This window comes from Perognathus longimembris, chromosome 1 (assembly GCF_023159225.1).
Source record: "Perognathus longimembris pacificus isolate PPM17 chromosome 1, ASM2315922v1, whole genome shotgun sequence".
Classification (NCBI taxonomy): domain Eukaryota; kingdom Metazoa; phylum Chordata; class Mammalia; order Rodentia; family Heteromyidae; genus Perognathus; species Perognathus longimembris.
This window is the reverse complement of record NC_063161.1, coordinates 80,818,183-80,837,236: the sequence shown is the minus strand read 5'-3', so window position 1 is coordinate 80,837,236 and position 19,054 is coordinate 80,818,183. Positions and strand designations below refer to the sequence as shown.

Genomic DNA, 19,054 nt, shown 5'->3' with positions numbered 1-19,054 from the left:
GGATGGCACTGGACTGCTTGAGTTACAGTTCCACTTGTAGCTACACCTGGGTAAAGATAAAAAGTCTCAGACTTTTCTGCCCAGGTTTGCTTTGGACCATGGTCCTTCAGAACTCCTTTGTAGCTAGAATTGCAGGCAGGAGCTACCTTGCCCTATAGTTACCAGGCTGGAATCTGCATTCCTCTCTGCTATGATCAACCTCATCTGCAGCATGAGGTGCAGAGGAGCAGCCATCTTTGCACAACCTTTTGCTCCACTCTTTACTACTATAACTATGCTGCGAATATTTGTGAACCCATTTTTGCATGTATGTATATTTTTCTTTTTCTTAAAATTGTAGGGTATTTTTGACATGCACAACTTTCTGGAACACTGCCAGAATATTTGTACAGTAGTTAAAATGTTTACTCTGTTTATTTGTCATCAAAATAATTGAAGAAAGTAAATAATTGGAATCTTGTCTGAATTCTCATTTCCATTTGATTGTTTTGGTTTTCAGTGGAGAGACTATATATGCTTTTCCTGCTCCTTTTGTTATTTTTATTAATATGTGATAGAGGTATTACATGGGAATATTTTAACTGAAAATAGTAATTATCCTTTTGTTAAAGTGTAAACAGTTTCTTGGGGCTGGGAATATTGCCTAGTGGTAGAGTGCTTCCCTTGTGAACCCTGGGTTCAATTCTTCAGTATCACATAAACAGAAAAAGCCTGAAGTGGTGATATGGCTCAAGTGGTAGAGTGCTAGCCTTGAGCAAAAGGAAGCAGCAAACAGCGCTCAAACAGTGAGTTCAAGTCCCATGACTGGCAAAGACAAATTTAAACAGTTTCTCAATTAGCAGAGGAAGACAGGAGAGAATCCAGCAGGATGTAGCCGCCAATGTAGATGGAGGTGGATGAAGTGTGCTATAAGCTCTGTGTGCTGGAACCACAGTTTTCTTGAGAGCTTGTTTGGAGGTTCTAGCAGGGGAGCGCAGCTACTCGTATACCCTTGACCAAAGACCAGTCCTCCTCTATCGGGGGTGGTCGTCCTCTTCGACCGAGTGTGCAGCTTCGGGAGGGACGCACATGGAGCCGTGAGGGAGGAAGGGGACACCCGCCTAGCCAGCCTGATCAGCCAAATCAACCCTGGCGATCAATGGGGTGACAGATGTCCCGCAGCCAGATGGCCCTCACATCCGGAACCACAGTTTTCTACCCGACTTTCCCTAGGGGATGATGAAATTTATACACCAAACTGTGTTTTTGTTTGTTTGTTTGTTCGTTCGTTTTTGCCATTTCTAGGGCTTGAACTGAGGGCCTAGGCACTGTTCCCAAGCTTCTTTTTCTCAAGCCTAGCACTTTACCACTTGAGCCACAGCACCACTTCTGACTTTTTCTGTGTATGTGCTACTGAGGAATCGAGGTCAGGCTTCATTCATGCTAGGCAAGCATTCTATCACTAAGCCACATTCCAAGAAACACTAAAAATGTTTACTCTGTCTTTATTCTTACATGAGACATTTAAGACTCTTGAAAAATACATGGGCAATGAAAACATAGCTCTCATGATTTTCCCTCTCTGTTTCACCTTCCAAACTCATAGAACTATTTTCCCACCAAGTCTCAAAACTAGCACTTTATCTCTTGTCCCTTGTGTGATGTTTGTCCTGGGCAACCTACCAGTGTCCTGTCTGTTCCGCACTGCACCATGGCCAGAGGTCTTCACCAGCAGTTGAGGAAGATGCTACAGACACTAGCTCTGAGTCTTTTGTCCTATAACTCCTTTGGACTGCCTCCATCTTGGATGTAAGGAACATATTCCCCCCAGATCATTTTCTAGTAGTAAAATAATGCATGCTTCTCATTACTTTTCTGATAATTTTTTTTCTTTTTTAAAACTATGTGCCCTTTTCCTCTTTTGTCAAATTGTACTCCAATCAATGATTGCCTTAGACACAGCCCCAGGAAGCTGATTCCAGTGATCTGCATGATTGGAAGGCCAGAAGACCACCCACTTCTCCTAGTGAACCATGAGTACATATACGTCTACACTTCAGACCTAATTGCAAGTCTGAATACACACACACACACATACACACACACACACACACACACACACACACACAAATTAATATAGAGGCATTGAAAACTTAAAGGGACTTCATTTTCATAAAAGTTTAAAATTTTATTAATCTTGAGTCAACACATTATTACATGAATCAGTAATATACATCTATTTATAGTAGTAATTAAAGTAGTGATATCATCTTACAAATTTAAAAAACTATCTTCAAATTTACATCACAATGTGTATCTTCAATGACTTGGTGTAAAATCCTCCATAGGAGGACATGGGGGCTTTGAAGACAATGTGGGTTCTCTGAGCAAGCTGTCCCAGCTAAGTCCTTCCTCATCTCCATCCTGTATCTCACACAGTGGGATAGAGGGTCCAGGAGGCAATTCCACAGAGGTTGTTCTGGTCTCTGGCCAACTTTCCATAGCCATTGACACCCCAGCTTTTGCCCCAGCTGAAGAAGAGCAAGTTTTATATTTAATAGTTAAAATAATGCACAATGGCTTTAGTAACAGTAACATGCAGACTCCGCAGGCAGAATTGAGATGGGCAGGTGTTCTTCATCCTTTCTTCATCTTAATCTGGTCATGACTTTGGGCCCAGTTCCAAAATAATTATATTACATGGGATTATAAAAGCAGAGACAGAATGGGCACATGTGGTACAGAACTTTCAGAATTTAAAAATTGAATGGTAAAACTACAAAATCAATAGCTTAGTGCAGGAAAGCTTGTGGCAGAATCTACTTCTATAGTCACACATTCATAGTTGACTAGAAACAAGATTTGTGAAGCCTGTGTCCAACTATGGACTTTGAACAGTAAATTTTCTTTTGAATTTCTACTACAGATACATTAAGCAATTTATTTCCCCCTCCATACCTCCCTTTCATCTTCCCATCTTCCCTTCCTCTCTTTCTTCTTTTTTCCTTCCTTTATTCCTTCCTCTCTTTTCTGGTCTTTCCTTCCTTCCTTCTTTCATTTTGTTTTTGTGATGGTGCTGCACCTTGAACTCAGGACCTGGGTGCTGTTCATTTTGCTCAGGCTGGCACTGTACCCCTTGAGCCACAACATCACTTCTGATCTTTTGGTGGCTCACTATAGATAAGGGTCTCATGGGCTTTCCTGCCTGGGCTGGCTTGGAAACTTGATGCTCACAGCTCAGCTTTCTGATTAGCTAGCATTACCTAGCTAGTTATGAACCTCTAACACTGGATGTTTTGGCAATTTCTTACCTGTTCTTGATCAGCCAGTATTTGTTCGTTGCTGTTTCTTTTTCTCCTTCATATCCATAGCCAACAATCAGAACAGCATGAGTCAATGGGCGTCTGGCACAGTTTTGATCATGATAAAGGCCTAAGAAAGAAAAGCAAAATCTATATGAGGCTCCAGGAACCTGAGAGTGTCTCACTGTGAGGAACAATAAGGAAAGTATTTCTAAATACACCAAAGTAGTATAAACTCCATGTAAGGCTTCAGAACTATACTATGGAAGCTAGGAAGCTAGGCTGAAAATGGACAGAAATACAAAGGAGCACATATTCCTGGGTAAAAGGCTTGTCTAATAGTGTAGAAGAACACTGTATGAAATCTGGTCATTTTATTTCTAGGAGGTTGCCTAAAATTCAGAGGTCCTTGAATCAAGAGTGTCTTTTTAGATCTAAATACGAAAGTATCCAGATGTAGTGAGTGGCTCATGTCTGTGATACTAAACACTCAGGAGGCTGAGATCTGAGAACTGCAGCTCAAAGGCAACCTGAGCAGGAAATTCCATGAGGATCATCTCTACTTAACCAGGAAAAGGGTCAACTTGCAGGAATGTCTCAAATGGGACAGTATCACCGTTGAGAGAAAAAGCCAAACTAAAGCACAAGGGCCTGAGTTCAAGATCCAGTAGTGACATAAAGAAAGGAATAAACAAATAAAAATATGCAAAATTAAAAGAATGGGCAATTTATAAATACTCAATACTTGAATAAAATTTAAGTTGTACTACATATATTTAATGACAAAGTTACTTAAAATTGTTATCAAGATGGATATGGACACATGCTTGGAATCATGTCTATTGGGAACATGAAGTCCAAAAGGATTGCATGAAAAGACTGAGAAACCAGGTGCCATGCATGGCCCTAAATATCTCCATCCATTCACACTGAATACCAAGTCAACTGTTGGGACACTTTTGCAATGCATCTGCATTTTTCAACAAAGAGCACACTTACCTCCCTTATAGTACTTGAATGAATCACGGAGCGAATGAACACCAGCAGCAATGGGACCCACAGTGGCCACAGCATGCATAAGAGCTTTCTCATTTGGGGGAATATTGATGAATCCAGTGACATTAGCAACAGATTTCTCAGGGTTATATCTGCAGGGTCCAACCTTTTAAGGGAAAGGGGGAAGAGACTTGATTATAGTCATCCAGCTCCTAACGAACACTCCGAACACTCCGTTTGCAACTTAGGGTTTTTGATTCAGTGCTGTTATAACCCAGAAGGGGAAATACTGTTATTAGTTGATTTGAAAGTGAAAATCCTCTCATGTCTCTGTGCATTATGCTGCTTCTAGCAGTTCATACAAATTGTTCACAACAGACAGATCTTAGATAGAGAATAACATACATATACTTTGTGTTCCATAGAAATCACATCACCTGGATGTCAAGCATGTGTGTGCACTGGCCCACAGAACTCCAAAAGAGCTCATGACTATAGTGTGATAGAACAGATAGTTGAGAGAAAAGATGCTATCATTGGCAGGGCAAACTGGGAAGAATAAGTCTCATCTTTCAAGTTGTTCCACTGTCTACAGTTGTGACAATCAAGGGAAAGAGCTGCAATTACCCTTGCTTCATATGGGTAGGATTCCTCTGAGTCCAGGCCTCCGATCTTCTTAATATATTGGTAAGCCCAGTCTGGCCGGCCACCATCACAGCCATAGTTGTCTTTAGAACAGTCCATTAGGTTTTGCTCACTGAGTGACACCAGTTTGCCAGTTTTCTTGAACATCTGTCCTTCTAGCGCACCAGTTGTGCTGAAAGTCCAGCAAGAACCACAGTTTCCCTGTTAAGAGAACGAACATCTTTCACACAAAGAACAAATAACAAGACATTGACATGGGCTCCTAGGTTTGAACATTCTGCAAAAGAAAAAGGAACTCCCTGTCACTCCAGAGTGGGCCAAAGGAAGTGACAACTCTTCCTAGGTTTGCTATGGGCAGTGAAAGGGGCCCCTGTGACGCTGCCATACCTGATCCTTCACATGAGACACGTAGCCTTTCTCTCTCCAGTCCACAGAGGCAGGCAGCTCATCAAGTAGAAATTCCGGGTACATTTGTCCTTCATTGTGCCCATCGGGCTGAAAGTCACTTCCTGTTGGATTAAATTCTATAGTAGTCTTCATGAATTCTTCAGTGGTCTTCAAGAAAGAATAAAGAACATATGGAAAAGCAAGGTCATTTTGTGGAGAACTGAGGAGAGCAAGCCCAGTGGTAAGCAAGGCACATGACACTTACCATGTCTCCAAAGGCGTTAATTTCCATGGTATAGCTATGTTTCCCTTGGCTGTATTCCTCATTGTGCACGGCAATCATTTTATAGTTCTCCTCCCATATTGCTCTCCTGAAAATATCTTCATCCTAGGATTAAACACAAGTGATGACCACTCTGTCTACTAAAATCCAAGCCCTGGTCACTAAAATGGACCTGCAGACAAAGATGGACAGAGACTCTGGCCAGGATGCTGTCCACCTTTGGATGCTTATCTCTAATGTCAGAGAAGAACAACATATCTGCCCCCATTGTGCTCTTATGACTACTTAGATTACTGCTTCGTCAGACTTGGTTTCTAGAAGCTGCTCTCTGGTTATAAAGTCCCATCAGCAAGTCTCTTGTCTCTGGGGTCCTTCTGAACACTTTGGATGTTACCCACCGAGTTGTAGCTTTTCCCATATTTTGTCTTCCACTCCGTCCACTCTGTATCCAAACTGGGATCAAATGTTGGAGCAGCTGAGGCCATTCCCAAGCACAGGATGGCCAGCAACAGACAAGGATCCATACTGAAAACCTGGAAAGGGACATAAAGCCGGGATCTCATGTGACTCTTGCTTTTGAGCAGTCTTCTTAGCCTCATCTGGAAAATCATGAAGGCTCCCTTGATGACTTAAATCTTAAAATTGGTCTTTCAAATATTTCTTCAAATCTCTGGAGAGGTTTAACTGTATTGTAGAATTCAAATAGCCAAGTGGAGGGGAGCGGTCAAGTTCTGGGCATAAAGAATATCCTGCCCAGAGCTCTAGGGGGTGAAGCAAAGTTTGCAAGGATAATGGTCACTTCCAGTTTGATCACTCAGGCAAAAAATCTCAGTAAATGGGATGTCTGATCTCAGCTAGGGGCAATGAAATTTGTCAAAGTTCAGAGACCACTGGCATCTCCTTAGCCAATGCATAGCAGAGGATGGATCAGCTGTGCCTTGGCATCTTCTTGGGAAAGACTCTTCCAGAATACACTTCCTTGAAAAAGTAGGAAGACAGCACCCCACATTCCCACAGTTTCTCCATGTCACAACCTGCTGTCCCATTTATGGACTTGGTCATGTCCACGGGGTAATGCAAGCCAACGCCCCCAGGACAAGCACCTGGACAGGAGCAGGCTGCTTAGGGGGCGCCAGGCTTAGGTTTGCGTCAGCCCATGCCCTACATGGGTCGAGGTATTGACTGTCCAAGAACATACCTTCTGTTTCTACCTTCATCACATTTTCTTGGAATGTGTGAACCTTACCCAGTATTGATGCACAAGGGAATATTTCCTGGTGGTTCAAGAACAGGTGAGCTTCTCAGTTCAGTTTAAGGGAACCCTTATGGATCCTGACAAGATGCAGACTGAACCAATTGCACAAACTAAGATCTTCTGGATATTGGAATGGCCACACTGGGTTTCTCTCTGCTGCCAACCCACCCCTGCCACCCTTCTCTTCTGTCCCACAATGTCAGTGAGGCAGAAACCAAAGTTGAGTCTGCTTGTGATCTTGTCCCTGAAAGGCACTCTATTCCATCCCTTGTTCCCACCATTCCTCCGAGCGTTGGAATGCTCACCTGAGTCAGAAGCTGTGTAGGAGCACTCTGCAATGCAACTCTCCAAAGACCGCTGTCCTAACAGTACTGGCCTGGATAGCAGGTTTTAAAGCCTCAGGACCACTAACTGGCCTGGAGTTCTCCCACCTCCTGAACTATGATTGGCTACTCCAGCCACAAGGAGGGACCTGTTCAGCCTTGGACAAGGTCAGCTTCACTTCTGTCTCCCATGTTCACCCTCTGTTCTTCTGCTATAGGATGCCCTCTGCCTTGGCATCAGCCAGCAAGAAGGTCCTTACCAGATGCTGGCACGTTGATATTGAACCGCTCAGACTCTAAATCTGCAAAGCAGCATTTTCTGATGATAAATTACACAATCTGTTGAATTCTGCTACTGCCACAAATAATAGAATAGGTACTGCACAAGTAGAACAACACATAGAACACATATCTGTCTTTTTGTCTCTGAAGAGTTCATTTAGCATAGTATTAACAAGGCTTATCCATGTTGTAGCATGTGTCAGAATTTTATTCTTTGTAGACACTATATTTTGATTATTGGGTGTTTTAGTTGTTTGGGCATTTTGATAATATTCCTATCAACATAGATGTACAAATATCTTTTGTGTATGTACTTAAAAATGAAATTGTTAAATAAATAACTGCATGCTTGATTTCCCTCCCTCTATTTTCCACAGTTGATTTACCATTTTCTTTATTAAAACCAATGTTTCCAAATCTAATCACCTCTTCACTGTTTTTTTCCTTCTTGTCTTCCTTCCTTTTATCCTTTTTCCTTCCTTCCTTCCATCCTTTCTTTCTTCCTTCGTTCCTTCGTTCCTTCGTTCCTTCGTTTCTTCTTCTTTTCTTTCATCATCTCTCTCCTTCCATTTTTTCTTCTCACACTCCATTCTTTCCCATTTCTTTTCTTTCTCCACTCTTTTTCTCCTCCTCTCTGTACTTATCCTATACCTGTAAGTTGGCATCTCATTGTAATTCTCATTCGTATTCCTGTGATAAGAAATAAATACAATATGAAACATCTTTTCATGTGCTTATTTGCTATTTCTATAGAGAGAGGAGAAGAATATCTACTCAAGTCTCTTTTGGATATTATTCAATAGACTTTTTTGTTTGTCATAGTGAAAGTGGGTTTTATTTAGGAGCTCTTTATATTATCTCAGTTTTAATTCCTCATTACCCCCATGATTTGCAAATATTTTCTGATGATTCACTTTCTATTCTATTCTAGAGCATTGAGTGTAGAAACGTTTTTCATTAGGAAGAGATCTAACTTATTTATTTTTATCCATGATTACTTTTACTATAATTGAAAAATCATTGCTAACTCTCATGTCTTAAAGCTTTTAGCCTATCTTTTTGTGTACTTCCTTTGATTTATTTACTTTATGCTGAAATGTTTGATTCATCTGATTAATTTATGTACCCACAGTACAGGTGAAAAAAAATGGCTATTCCATCTTTAAAAAAAATCTTCTTTCCCTAAGAGATAATATTTTCACTCTCTGGTAAGACTTTTTAAATTCAATACATGCAGATTGCATTCTAAGATTTTTCAAGAAGTAGCTCCCTATTTCCACATCCAGGGCTGAGCTCAGGTGTTTGTGAAACTATAATATATTGCTAGTGACTGGAAGGAGATAATTGATGGCCTGTTCTTTTCAAAGACTTTGTGGAATTTGACAAAACCATTAAAAATATCTACCCTAGAATTCTAAAATAGAGGTTTTACAGTTGCCCCTGGGCCTCCTCTCCAGGAGTTAGAGGGAGAAAGCTTGTGACTGCCTTGGCCCCACCCACCCATTGAGCTTGACCAGGCTAAGTGGCAGCTGCTGCTCTCAACAGCAGACTCTTGGTTCCTTGGAAATTAAAAAACCTTAGGGTACAGACTGTGGCCTCATTTAGTACCAAGTGACCTTCACTGGAATTACGCCAAGAAGTCCCTAGGTGAAGGAGAAATAGGGGAGTAGGTGGTGTTCAAAAGAACCTGGAAGACATGAGCTCTCCAAACTATTTATACAATAGCAGTACAAATTCTTCTGAAACCTGAAGCTTGGAAAATGGGCAATTTTCCAATGGAAAATAGCAATTTCTTTCACCTCCCTACTCTTCTGTCCCCCACATCATAGTAAAAATCCCTTTGGTGGTGGATGATGGACACATTTTGGTCACATGGCCAACCCTGGATCTTTAATAGAAACCTAGGTTGGCCGAGCTTCCAGTTCCCATGTACATACAGTGCAGTATTTGTGCATCTGCCCAGGTTCTTTCACACATTAAGGAAGCATGACAGGATTCTCTCTTCGGCCACAGGACATTCTGAGCAACAAGAAAACCTGAGAGATCTTATGTGAACCCAACACCCTGATGTCCCTTAACACTTCTCCCTAGGAGGACAACTGGAGATTATTAGTTTGAAATAACTGGATTACTTTTGTAAAGACTGTCTTTTCAAAAGTAAGTCAGCATTATCAGCATTATTCAATAAAAATTCACTTGCAAGATGATGAATATGTACCACTATAAATTTATATACATATATAAAATTATATGGAAAATAGTTAGTGAATTCATATTCATATGACTCATGAAGCAATTTTATTTGTGAGGAGTTCTCTTTGTTTTTGTGAGGGTACTGAGACTTGAATTCAGAGTCTTGATTCTCACTGGGCTTTTCCCCTCAAGGCTGATGCTCTACCACTTGAGCCATACCTCTGCTTCCAACTTTTTGATGGTTAATTGGAGATAAGTCTTGAGAATTTTTCTGCCCCAACTGGCTTCCAACCATCATTCTCAGATTTCTACCTCAGAGTAGGTAAGTATAAAAACATGAGAAACTAGCGAGCATGCAGAGATTTCTGGGCTTTTTGTGTCTTGCTTTTTCTAGAAGATTAAATCATCAGCGAATTAACTGGCTAGGCATATGATCCACAATCAAGAATTCATGAAATTCTGCCAAGAGTCTGTGTCTCAATCCTGTGATCTCAGATCTCAGGATCCAAGCTCAAAGCCAGGCTTGGAAGAAATATCCTGGAGAATCATCTTGAATTAAATACCAAGCACCTGCGGTAGAGCTGTGGCTCAAGTGGTAGAGGGCTAGCCTTTTAGCACAAAAGCTCAGGGACAGTGCCTAGGCCCTGAGTTCAATCCCTTGATCTACAACCTCCACCATCAATAAAAAGAATAAGAATAATCATTAATGAAGCTAGTCAGGTACCTGAGTGTGGAGCCTGTCATCTCTCTCTCTCTGGGGGCTGAGATCTGATTATTGGAGATCTGAGCCATCAGTATACATAGTGAAGTCCATGAGACCCTTTTCTCCAATTAACCACCAAAACTCTCAGAGCAAGTTGTGGCTCAAGTGGTAGAGCACTAGTCTAGAGCAAAAAAAAGGCTTAAGGACAAGACCTAGTCCTTGAGTTCAAGCCCCAGGACCACCTTTATACACACACACACACACACACACACACACACACACACACACTCACACACACTATAATTAATGAATCATGAATCTATCACTTTCTTCTCCTAGTCCTTGATTTGTAGTTTGAACTTCTGCTTAGGATTCATTCATGTGTACCTTTCCTAACAGCCTCTCAGAGGCTCAGCCTCTCCATGTTAGATCTCGATGACCACAACAGTCTTATTTTGGCAGAGATAAGCACAGAACAGAGATGTGTTGGAAGGAAACTGTGGTAGTGCACCCTGGTACAAGAGGTAATGGGAAATTACCTTGTAGGAATAATCCCACATTTTCACACTCATTCTAGATTTGTGGTCTCTAGCATCCTTTAGAGGTCAGGGATGCTGTTCCTCAGGTCTGATTTGAGCCTTCAGTTACCCCCTGACTCTCCTGTGGCAGGTATATGACAATGCATGTAAAAAGTAGGAAATGCAGGCCATGTACTGGGAGTTCATACCAGTAATCCTAGCCACTCAGAAGGCTGAGATCTGTGGATGGAAGTTCAAAGACAGCTTGGGCAGAAAAGTCCATGAGACTCTTATCACCAATAATGTACTCAGAAAAAGCTGGAGGTAGTATTGTGGCTCTAGTGGTATATCACAAGCATTCATTACAAAGAGGATCAGGGAAAGCACCCAGGACCCGAGTTCGTTCAGCCTCATGACCAGTCAAACAAACAACAAACAAAGAAATAAATGGAACAGAAAATGCAGATAAACATTGTTGCTCCATGAAATTAGGACAAAACATTCCATACTGAGCATTTGAGTCTTAGTGCATTTGGCCTCTTAGCAGCAACTGGGGATAAATACCAGGTACCATACTCAGAGCCTGGGTTAACTCTCCAAATACAAACTGACTCCTCACTGAATCCTTCCCAGATTTTATGAGAATCATAGAGTATATTTTTCCTAATCTTGTAAATGTGAAAGTGACTTTTATGTGTTTTTAGAATTGGTAAATGAATGAACTGCATATTTTCAATACCTTTAGTTTTAACTGAAGCATTTTTGCTTGATATGGTCTCAAAAACATTCAGTTAAATGACTCTAGGAAGAGGCTGAACTTTTATCTCCTAAAATGACCAATGGAGGACTCAGGCAGGAGGCACAGGACAAGGGGCCTCCTGAGTGCAGGAGAGCAGAAAGCTGTGGCGCCCCAGCCCTGTCCACATGACAGCCCTCCACACTGTGATACGGTTACCTGCATGGACAAACTCTGATCATGCCTCTGAATCCTCTCTGGTCCTGTCTATACACTTCTAGTTTTAGCAAAGAATCCTGGAATGTGAGTTTTGTTTTCTTTTTTTGGAAGTATTTGCACGTGAACTCAGGGTGTTTTGCTTGCTAAGCAATTCGTGCACCACAGAAATCACATTGTCAACTCCTTTGGCTTTAGTTATATTTCAAATACTGTCTTCCTGCTTTGTTTCCTAGAATAGCCTCCAACCACTGTTCTTCAGAATAGCTACCCTAACAGGTATGGCACACTCACTGCACCTGATAAAAAAACATCCTGTTCTTCATATCTAATCATCCGTCATATCTGATCAGATTCCTCTTCCACCATGCACCACTGATGACTGACCAATCTGACCAGTTGTTATCAAGAATTGTGTCAGGTGTTTACCCAGTAGTTTTCCTTGTGAGCTTTCCTTTCTGATCCTGATGAATGGAAATGAATTCCCACTAGCTCTTGCCATGCTTCCTTTAGGGTTCAGTCTAATCTTTGCCCCTTACTGCAGGAACCCATTGCTGTAGTCTCTATAACTGTGCCAAGGTCCTTGAGCAAATATTCCTAGTTTAAGTTTCATTTAACTGCTTTATTTCATTGTATTTCACAGTTTCTTTTGTGATGGGGATTCACTTCAGGGCCCTGTGCTTGTAACTTAGGTGTTCTACCCAAAGAACCATGCCTTCACTCACTTCTTTGCTTCAGTCCATTTCAAGACTGTTACTTGCTTTATGCCCAGGCTGGCATGAATGTCCCTGCTTCTAGTTGAGCTTCTGGGTGTCTTATGAGGTCAACAGGCACCAGCAACCATGCATTCATCATTAAGGAATCTATCTAACTTGCATGCCTGGGCTGGTCTTGAACTGTGAAACCCCAATTTCTACCTTCCAAGTAGCTATGATGATATAAGCTTGGGCCTATCATTATTGTCCCTGGAAGTAACTGTGATACACCTGTCTTTTCCCTTCCACCAGGGCAGTAGGTGAAGCAGCATCTGCACCAAAGTCTTTTTTTTTTTCTTTCAGGTTTTTTTTATTTGTTTTTTAATTGAACACAAATTTTTTTACAAGGTGTTGTGCAAAAAGGGTACAGTTACATAGTAGGGCAGTGTGTACATTTCTTGTGATATCTTACATCCTGTTTTTCTATCCCTTGTCTAGGTCAGGTAGACATATGTACAATATACAATGTATCAAGAACATATACAGTATTCACAGACTTGGTCTCTACTGTCTCTCCATCTCCCTTTGTTAACAGTCATATATCAGGGAGATCATGCCCCTTTGTTTTCTGTGTTCTAGGCTTGTCTCGCTCAACATTATTTGTTCAAGTTCAGACCATTTCCCTGCGAGCAACAATATTTCACCATTCCTAATCGCTATGTAGTATTCCATTGTGTGTAAGTACCATATTTTTTTGACCCAATCGTCTGTGGAGGGGCATCTGGGTTGTTTCCATATTTTGGCTATTGTGAATTGTGCCACGATAAACATGGAAGTACAAATGTCTTTTTGATATCTTGGGTTTTGCTGTTTAGGATAGATGCCTAGGAGTGGTATGGCTGGGTCATAGGGTAGGTCTATATTGAGCTTTTTGAGAAACCTCCATAATGTTCTCCAAAGTGGTTGTACTAATTTGCACTCCCACCAACAATGGAGGAGGGTTCCTCTTTCCCCACAGCCCCTCCAGCATTTGTTGTTTCCTGAGTTCAAAGTATAGGCCATTCTAACTGGGGTGAGGTGGTATCTCAGGGTTGTTTTTATTTGCATTTCCTTTACTAGCAGGGATGTTGAGCATTTCCTCATGTGTTTCTTTGCCATTTTTATATCTTCTCTTGTGAAGTCTCTCTTTAGCTCTTTTGCCCATTTCCTAATAGGTTTATTGGGCTTGGAGGGGCTTAGTGTTTTGAGTTCTCTGTAGATGACAGATATCAGGCCTTTGTTGCTTGCACCAAAGTCTTGATGGTGGCCTGTGGGAGCCTTGGGGCTTTGCTTCGAGTGACCTCAGCACTGCATTCCAGATCTCCTGGCAGCAAGAAGATAAGGAAGAAGGCTGTGAAGCGAATGAAGGCTTTCAATCTGGCTTCCTCTTCTAAGCCCAGTTTCCTGTCTTGCAGTAAAGTTATTTCCGCGTTTTTGAAGGGATTTGACACTCCTCACTCTTGATTTTGTGCACCACTATTGGAGCTGAAACTCAGAGCTTTTCCTTTCAAGAATGGCACTCTACCGCTTGAGTTACAGCTCCGCTTCTAGCTTTCTGCTGGTTAGAGATAAAAGTCTCACAGACTTTCATGGCCAGGTTGACTTTGAACCACAGTACCTCAGCTCAGACCCAGTTGTAGCTAGAATTGCAGGCAGGAGCCACTTGCCCCCAACATTTACCAGGTCAGAATCTGCCACTTGTGCCATGAGCAACCTCCCTTGCAACATTGGGTGCAGGGGAGCAGCCATCGCTGAATAACTGTTTGCTCCACTCTCTTGACTACTGTGACAATGCTAAGAACATTTGTGAACATGCTTTTACATGAATGTTCATTTTCATTTCTCTTTAAATATGTAGAAAAATTTTGACATGCATAACTTTCTGGAACACTTCAAGAATATTTCTAAAATAGCTACGCTTTTTCATTGATAAAAAGAAAGCAGTTTGGGTCTTGTGTGAATTTTCACATCAGTTTGCTACTTTTTGTTTTCATTTTAGATTGTAGTGCTGGTGAGAATATTTATGGTTTTGGCTTCCTTCTCTTTTTAACTGATGTGTGTTAGACTTGTTAAGTACAAATGTTTTATTGAAAATACTAAACCTTGGTAACGCAAGTAACACAACCGTGCAAAGCTTTCACTTATATAGACTTTTCTATTTCACACTCTTATGTACATTTTTAAAAAATGAATAGAAATATTGCAACCAGTGAAACAGTATATTTCCAATCCACTTTGACCTGATTCTACTCAAGTCAGTGGTGTTGAACTAGAAATAATTTCCATCTCATATATGAGGCACAAAATTTTTGGAAATGATATACCATCACCAAATCTTGACCTCCTCTAGCATAAAATATAAGTAACACCAGCTAGCATACACAGTTGTGTTTAAATTTAAAGGAGATAAGACAACATTGGTATGCCCACTTATGTGTTGATTCTTCACCTGAATTCTATGTATACTTGAGAAATGACATCTAATCAAGACATATTAGCACTGGGTGAGATACTGTTCTACTAAGAAACTATATTGATGCCGTAGTCTTTCACATCTGGAATGTCATAGGATTCAAGTGTTGATCTTGATCCCATTAAACTGTAAAAATGAAACACTAGCTTTCCAGCTTTTTCCTCTTTAGGGTGGGACTCTCGGAATACATATGCATATATACACATATACGCATATATACATATATGTATAAGTGTATATATGTGTGTGTAATATATACTATGTGTATATAATATACGTGTGTATGTATATGTACATACATATGCACATATATACATATAACTGCTGGTAGAACTCAGGATCTGGGCACTGTTCTTTTGCGTTTTCACTCAAGTCTACTGCTTTAAAACTTGAGTCATAGGGCTGGGAATATGGCCTAGTGGTAGAGTTCTCGCCTCATATACATGAAGCCCTGGGTTCGATTTCTCAGCACCACATATATAGGAAACAAGAAAAACAAACATGAGCCATAGCTCTACTTCTAGCTTGTTGCCTATTAGAGAAAAGAGTCTTAGTACATTCCTGTCCAAGCTGCTTTTGAACTGTCATCCTTAGACCTCAGTACTCTTCATAGTTAGGATTACAGGTGTGAGCCACTGGCACCTGGACCATTTTCTAGTTTTTAACTTACTGTTTTTGAAAGCCATTCCTAATGCTGGGCCTTCCATGTTGTGGAGAGTTACAGTCAGAAGGAGTAGACAGAAGAATTCGTGAAGTCTTTTCAATTCCTCCTTTCTCCCATAGATGTAGTGATGTGGGCTGTTTTCTCATTTGTGTGTCCCTGAGGTTTATTCAGCTACTCACTGAATCAGTGTTCAGGATGTCCAGCACAGCGTGACCCCCAGATATTTACAGGATAAAGAAAGAACTCTAAGTGACAAACCAGGAAGTTGAGTCTAGCCAGAAAAGGGGAAAATTGTTATTTTCAGGCTGCTGGAATTCAGGTCATTGTTTTTGTATACGAGAATACCTGGAGTGGTCTTCTGCTCCATGCCCCAGTGGCTCCCCTGTGTCCTAAACTCACCTCTCACCAATATCATTTCTCCACATCTCAGCCCAATCACTTCCACTAAGTCTCTCAGCACATTCCTTGTCTCAGGGGTTTTGACCTCTGGTCTCCACTAAGATGTTCCTCTCTTCTATTCTCACTGGCAGCTACTCTGGCTGGTACCTGCTTCCTTTCATCCTGAAAAGTCTTTCTTTTTTCTCTTTCTCTTTAAATATATATATATATATATAAAAGAACAGCAGCATTTGACTTCAAAGGAAAGTAAAACAACACAAAAACAGGCAACAAAATAGACTGCTCCTTCTATGTGCTAGGTACTGGACTCTGGTATTGAGAATCCCAGTGTCAGTCCTCACTTCAAACACTGCATCAAAAAAAGCATGACAAAAAGATGAGTCACCTTCAATATGAAGGATGTGAATTGTGTATACTGACGACACTCTTGAAGGTACAACAGCATTGCAAGAGCAATACCAGTGAATGGACCTTTGTGGAAGGTCAGAAACTCATGCATGAGCAGATATTTGGTTTAAACAACTACATTAATTTTTGGTTTAATCAAGGCACTTGGAAAGAACTATCTTTGACATAAATGGATTCCTGGATGCTGTTAGCCATGGGTGATGGCATAACTAGTTGGCCACAACATTCCATTGAACCCAAGAACTATGCTTTGATGGCAAAGTCACTTGTCACATTTAGGATTTCAAATACAGATTCGATTAAACTTGCCCCAAATCATGACTTTTAAAAAAAATAGACCATGGTTAAACAGAAAGGCTTTACTTAAGGTCTTGAGACTCCAAAATTATAGTTCATCTTCCCCCAACACCATCCAATACCCTAAAAGTTGATTTGGCTTTTCTTCACAATATGTAGAACAGACCTCTTTCCTCTCTTCTGAGTTACTTCCAGGAGAAAAAGTTGAAAAACCAACTTCAAAACACAAAATAACTTTACATCGTTTCACCAACAATTAAATGTTCAGATCTCCACTCATAAGCTGGCTTGAGTCTCAGAGCTATTTGCATAGCCCTTTCACACATTCCTCATACCATTAACACAGCTTTCCATCACCATCAACTGTCCTTCCTCAAGTTTTCCTTGCCCATTGTGAAAGCTAGTGAATTGAGAGGGAAGACAGGAAGGGTACTGGAAGAAAAAAATAAAGGATTAAACAAAAATAGTTCCCAGACTGTTAATTGATTATCTAGAACAAAATGTTGAATAGAGTCATATGGATACCAACACTAACTTCTCAAGTGGCTCCTATTTTTCTGTTGCCAGGTCCTAAAGGCTCAAAGCTAAACCTATTGATGGAAAGTAGCAAAGGCTTCCTAATATTGAGCAATACAGACCTAGAATTGCATGGGGACTACAACAGGTCAAGATCAATCACTAGGTTGCTTAATTCGTCGATAAGAGGCCAAATTCTCTATTCTGCCCCAGCTCTGCCATTCTGGGAACAGGCCACTAGCCAGCCTCAGACTGCCAAAGACTCAGTCCGACTCAGTCTTAGGGGGCATCTGGTTGAATGCACAGTTCTGGCGTGTCATCTGCATCTGCACCCCATCCGGTTTCCACGGTAATTCTGACCCTCGTTGTTGTCCCGGAAGACTTGCCCATTCGCTTGGTAAGAAAAGCAGAACTCAATTTTCTCCTCCGTTGGGATGACGGAGGGTAAATCAATGGTAAAGGAGAAGGTGTCACTATCTGAGCTGCCATACACATTCTTCATGTAGACACAGTCCACATTCCTGTAGCTTCTCCAGGAGTCAAATGTAATGTGGACCTGAACCCTCTTCTCAAAGCTCACGTTTTTCACTTTGATTGTCCTAGTCACTGTTTGTTCTTGCAAAGAGCAGCTTTCCAGACAAACAAAGTTCTTCTGAAAATGATTCTGGAAACTTAAGTAATCAGTGGAAGGCTGAGGAAAATCTAAAATCAGGTTTTGCTCCTCATGGAGTCTTAAACCAGAGGCGATATCATTGAGGTCCAAGAGATCCAACTGGTGATCCCATGCAGGTTCTTCTGGAAGGTCGGAGAAGACGTGGACTGCAGTATGAGAGAGGCCCTTGGAGTCAGCAAATACAACCCACTTCTTGGCTTGGTTGTGTGAGTGTTTCCATTCTTTCTGTGATTTGATTTGGCTTCCTGTTTGAGATTGAGACATGGTTTCAAAGGCTTCAATTTATTCAAAAAAATTTTTCGTTGTAAGTCATTGTAAGGGCCCAGGAAACTCCTCATAGGTGGCGAAAGAGCCAAACAAAACCTCATGGCCATATCTACTGGCATGACTGAACTTGTCAGAGGACGTGGGTCCAGAACCTGGATCATTCTGGTGCAGCTCATGAGGCTCTTGGGTCCTTGGATGGCAACAAAAACCTAGGGTACAGACTGTGTCCTCATTTTGTCCCAAGTGAGCCTGACTGGAATTGAACCAAGAAGGCCCTAGCTGCAGGAGAAATAGGAGAGAAGACAAGAAACTGGATGTCATGAGCCCTCCAAACTATCAGTGTCTATTTATATAATACCAGTGTCTATGTGTTCAAAATTTCCTCATAATGGATAAAGGAAAGTGGGCTTCTAGCCATTCCTTTCATGTCCCTACTCTTCTATCCCCCATGTCATGGTAAAATGCCTGTGATGGTGGATGATGGACACACTTTAGTCACATGATCAACCCTGTATCTTTAATAAACAACAAGGTTGGCAGAGCTTCCACTTCCCATGTACAGTGCAGGTTCTGTGAACGTATGTTCCTATGTGCATCCTACCAGGTTCTTTTTCACATTAAGCAAGCAGAACAGGATTCCCTCTCCAGCCCCAGGATGTTCTGAGCAACAAGAAAACCTGAGAGATCTCATGTGAACTAGACACCCTGATATACTTAACACTTCTCCCCAGTGGAACAACCTGAGATTATTAGTTTGAAATGACTGGATTACTTTTGAAAAGACTGTCTTTTCAAAGTAAGTCAG

The 19,054-nt window shown here is 41.2% G+C and overlaps 1 protein-coding gene, 1 long non-coding RNA gene and 1 pseudogene across 2 annotated transcripts in view; all 3 read right to left on the bottom strand.

Moving 5' to 3' along the window:
* LOC125355247 overlaps window positions 1-1,149 on the bottom strand; it is a 29,336-nt gene extending 28,187 nt beyond the window's left edge. The window contains exon 1 of the long non-coding RNA XR_007211626.1: window positions 1,004-1,149. This is a non-coding gene — a long non-coding RNA (uncharacterized LOC125355247). The remainder of the gene's footprint in view (window positions 1-1,003) is intronic.
* A 1,261-nt stretch (window positions 1,150-2,410) lies between these two features.
* LOC125355241 (procathepsin L-like) lies at window positions 2,411-6,116 on the bottom strand. Its single transcript, XM_048351457.1, has 7 exons — window positions 5,991-6,116; window positions 5,575-5,697; window positions 5,310-5,456; window positions 4,905-5,123; window positions 4,281-4,443; window positions 3,291-3,411; window positions 2,411-2,510 (listed from the first exon to the last, which is right to left on the bottom strand). The coding sequence occupies exons 1-7, from the start codon at window positions 6,114-6,116 to the stop codon at window positions 2,411-2,413; spliced, it is 999 nt and encodes a 332-aa protein (XP_048207414.1).
* Window positions 6,117-17,331: 11,215 nt separating this feature from the next.
* Window positions 17,332-18,425, bottom strand: LOC125355234 (annotated as a pseudogene).
* Between the last annotated feature and the right edge of the window lie 629 nt (window positions 18,426-19,054).

Bases quoted from the DNA above. Each gene is read 5' to 3' on its own strand.
- LOC125355241 (XM_048351457.1), bottom strand. From the start codon at position 6,116: ATGGATCCTTGTCTGTTGCTGGCCATCCTGTGCTTGGGAATGGCCTCA. The intron at 5,698-5,990 runs GTGGGTAACATC...GTTTAATCCTAG, and splicing joins ATGGGAAAAGCTACAACTCG to GATGAAGATATTTTCAGGAG. The intron at 4,444-4,904 runs GTAATTGCAGCT...TTCCCTTAAAAG, and splicing joins CCTACCCATATGAAGCAAGG to GTTGGACCCTGCAGATATAA.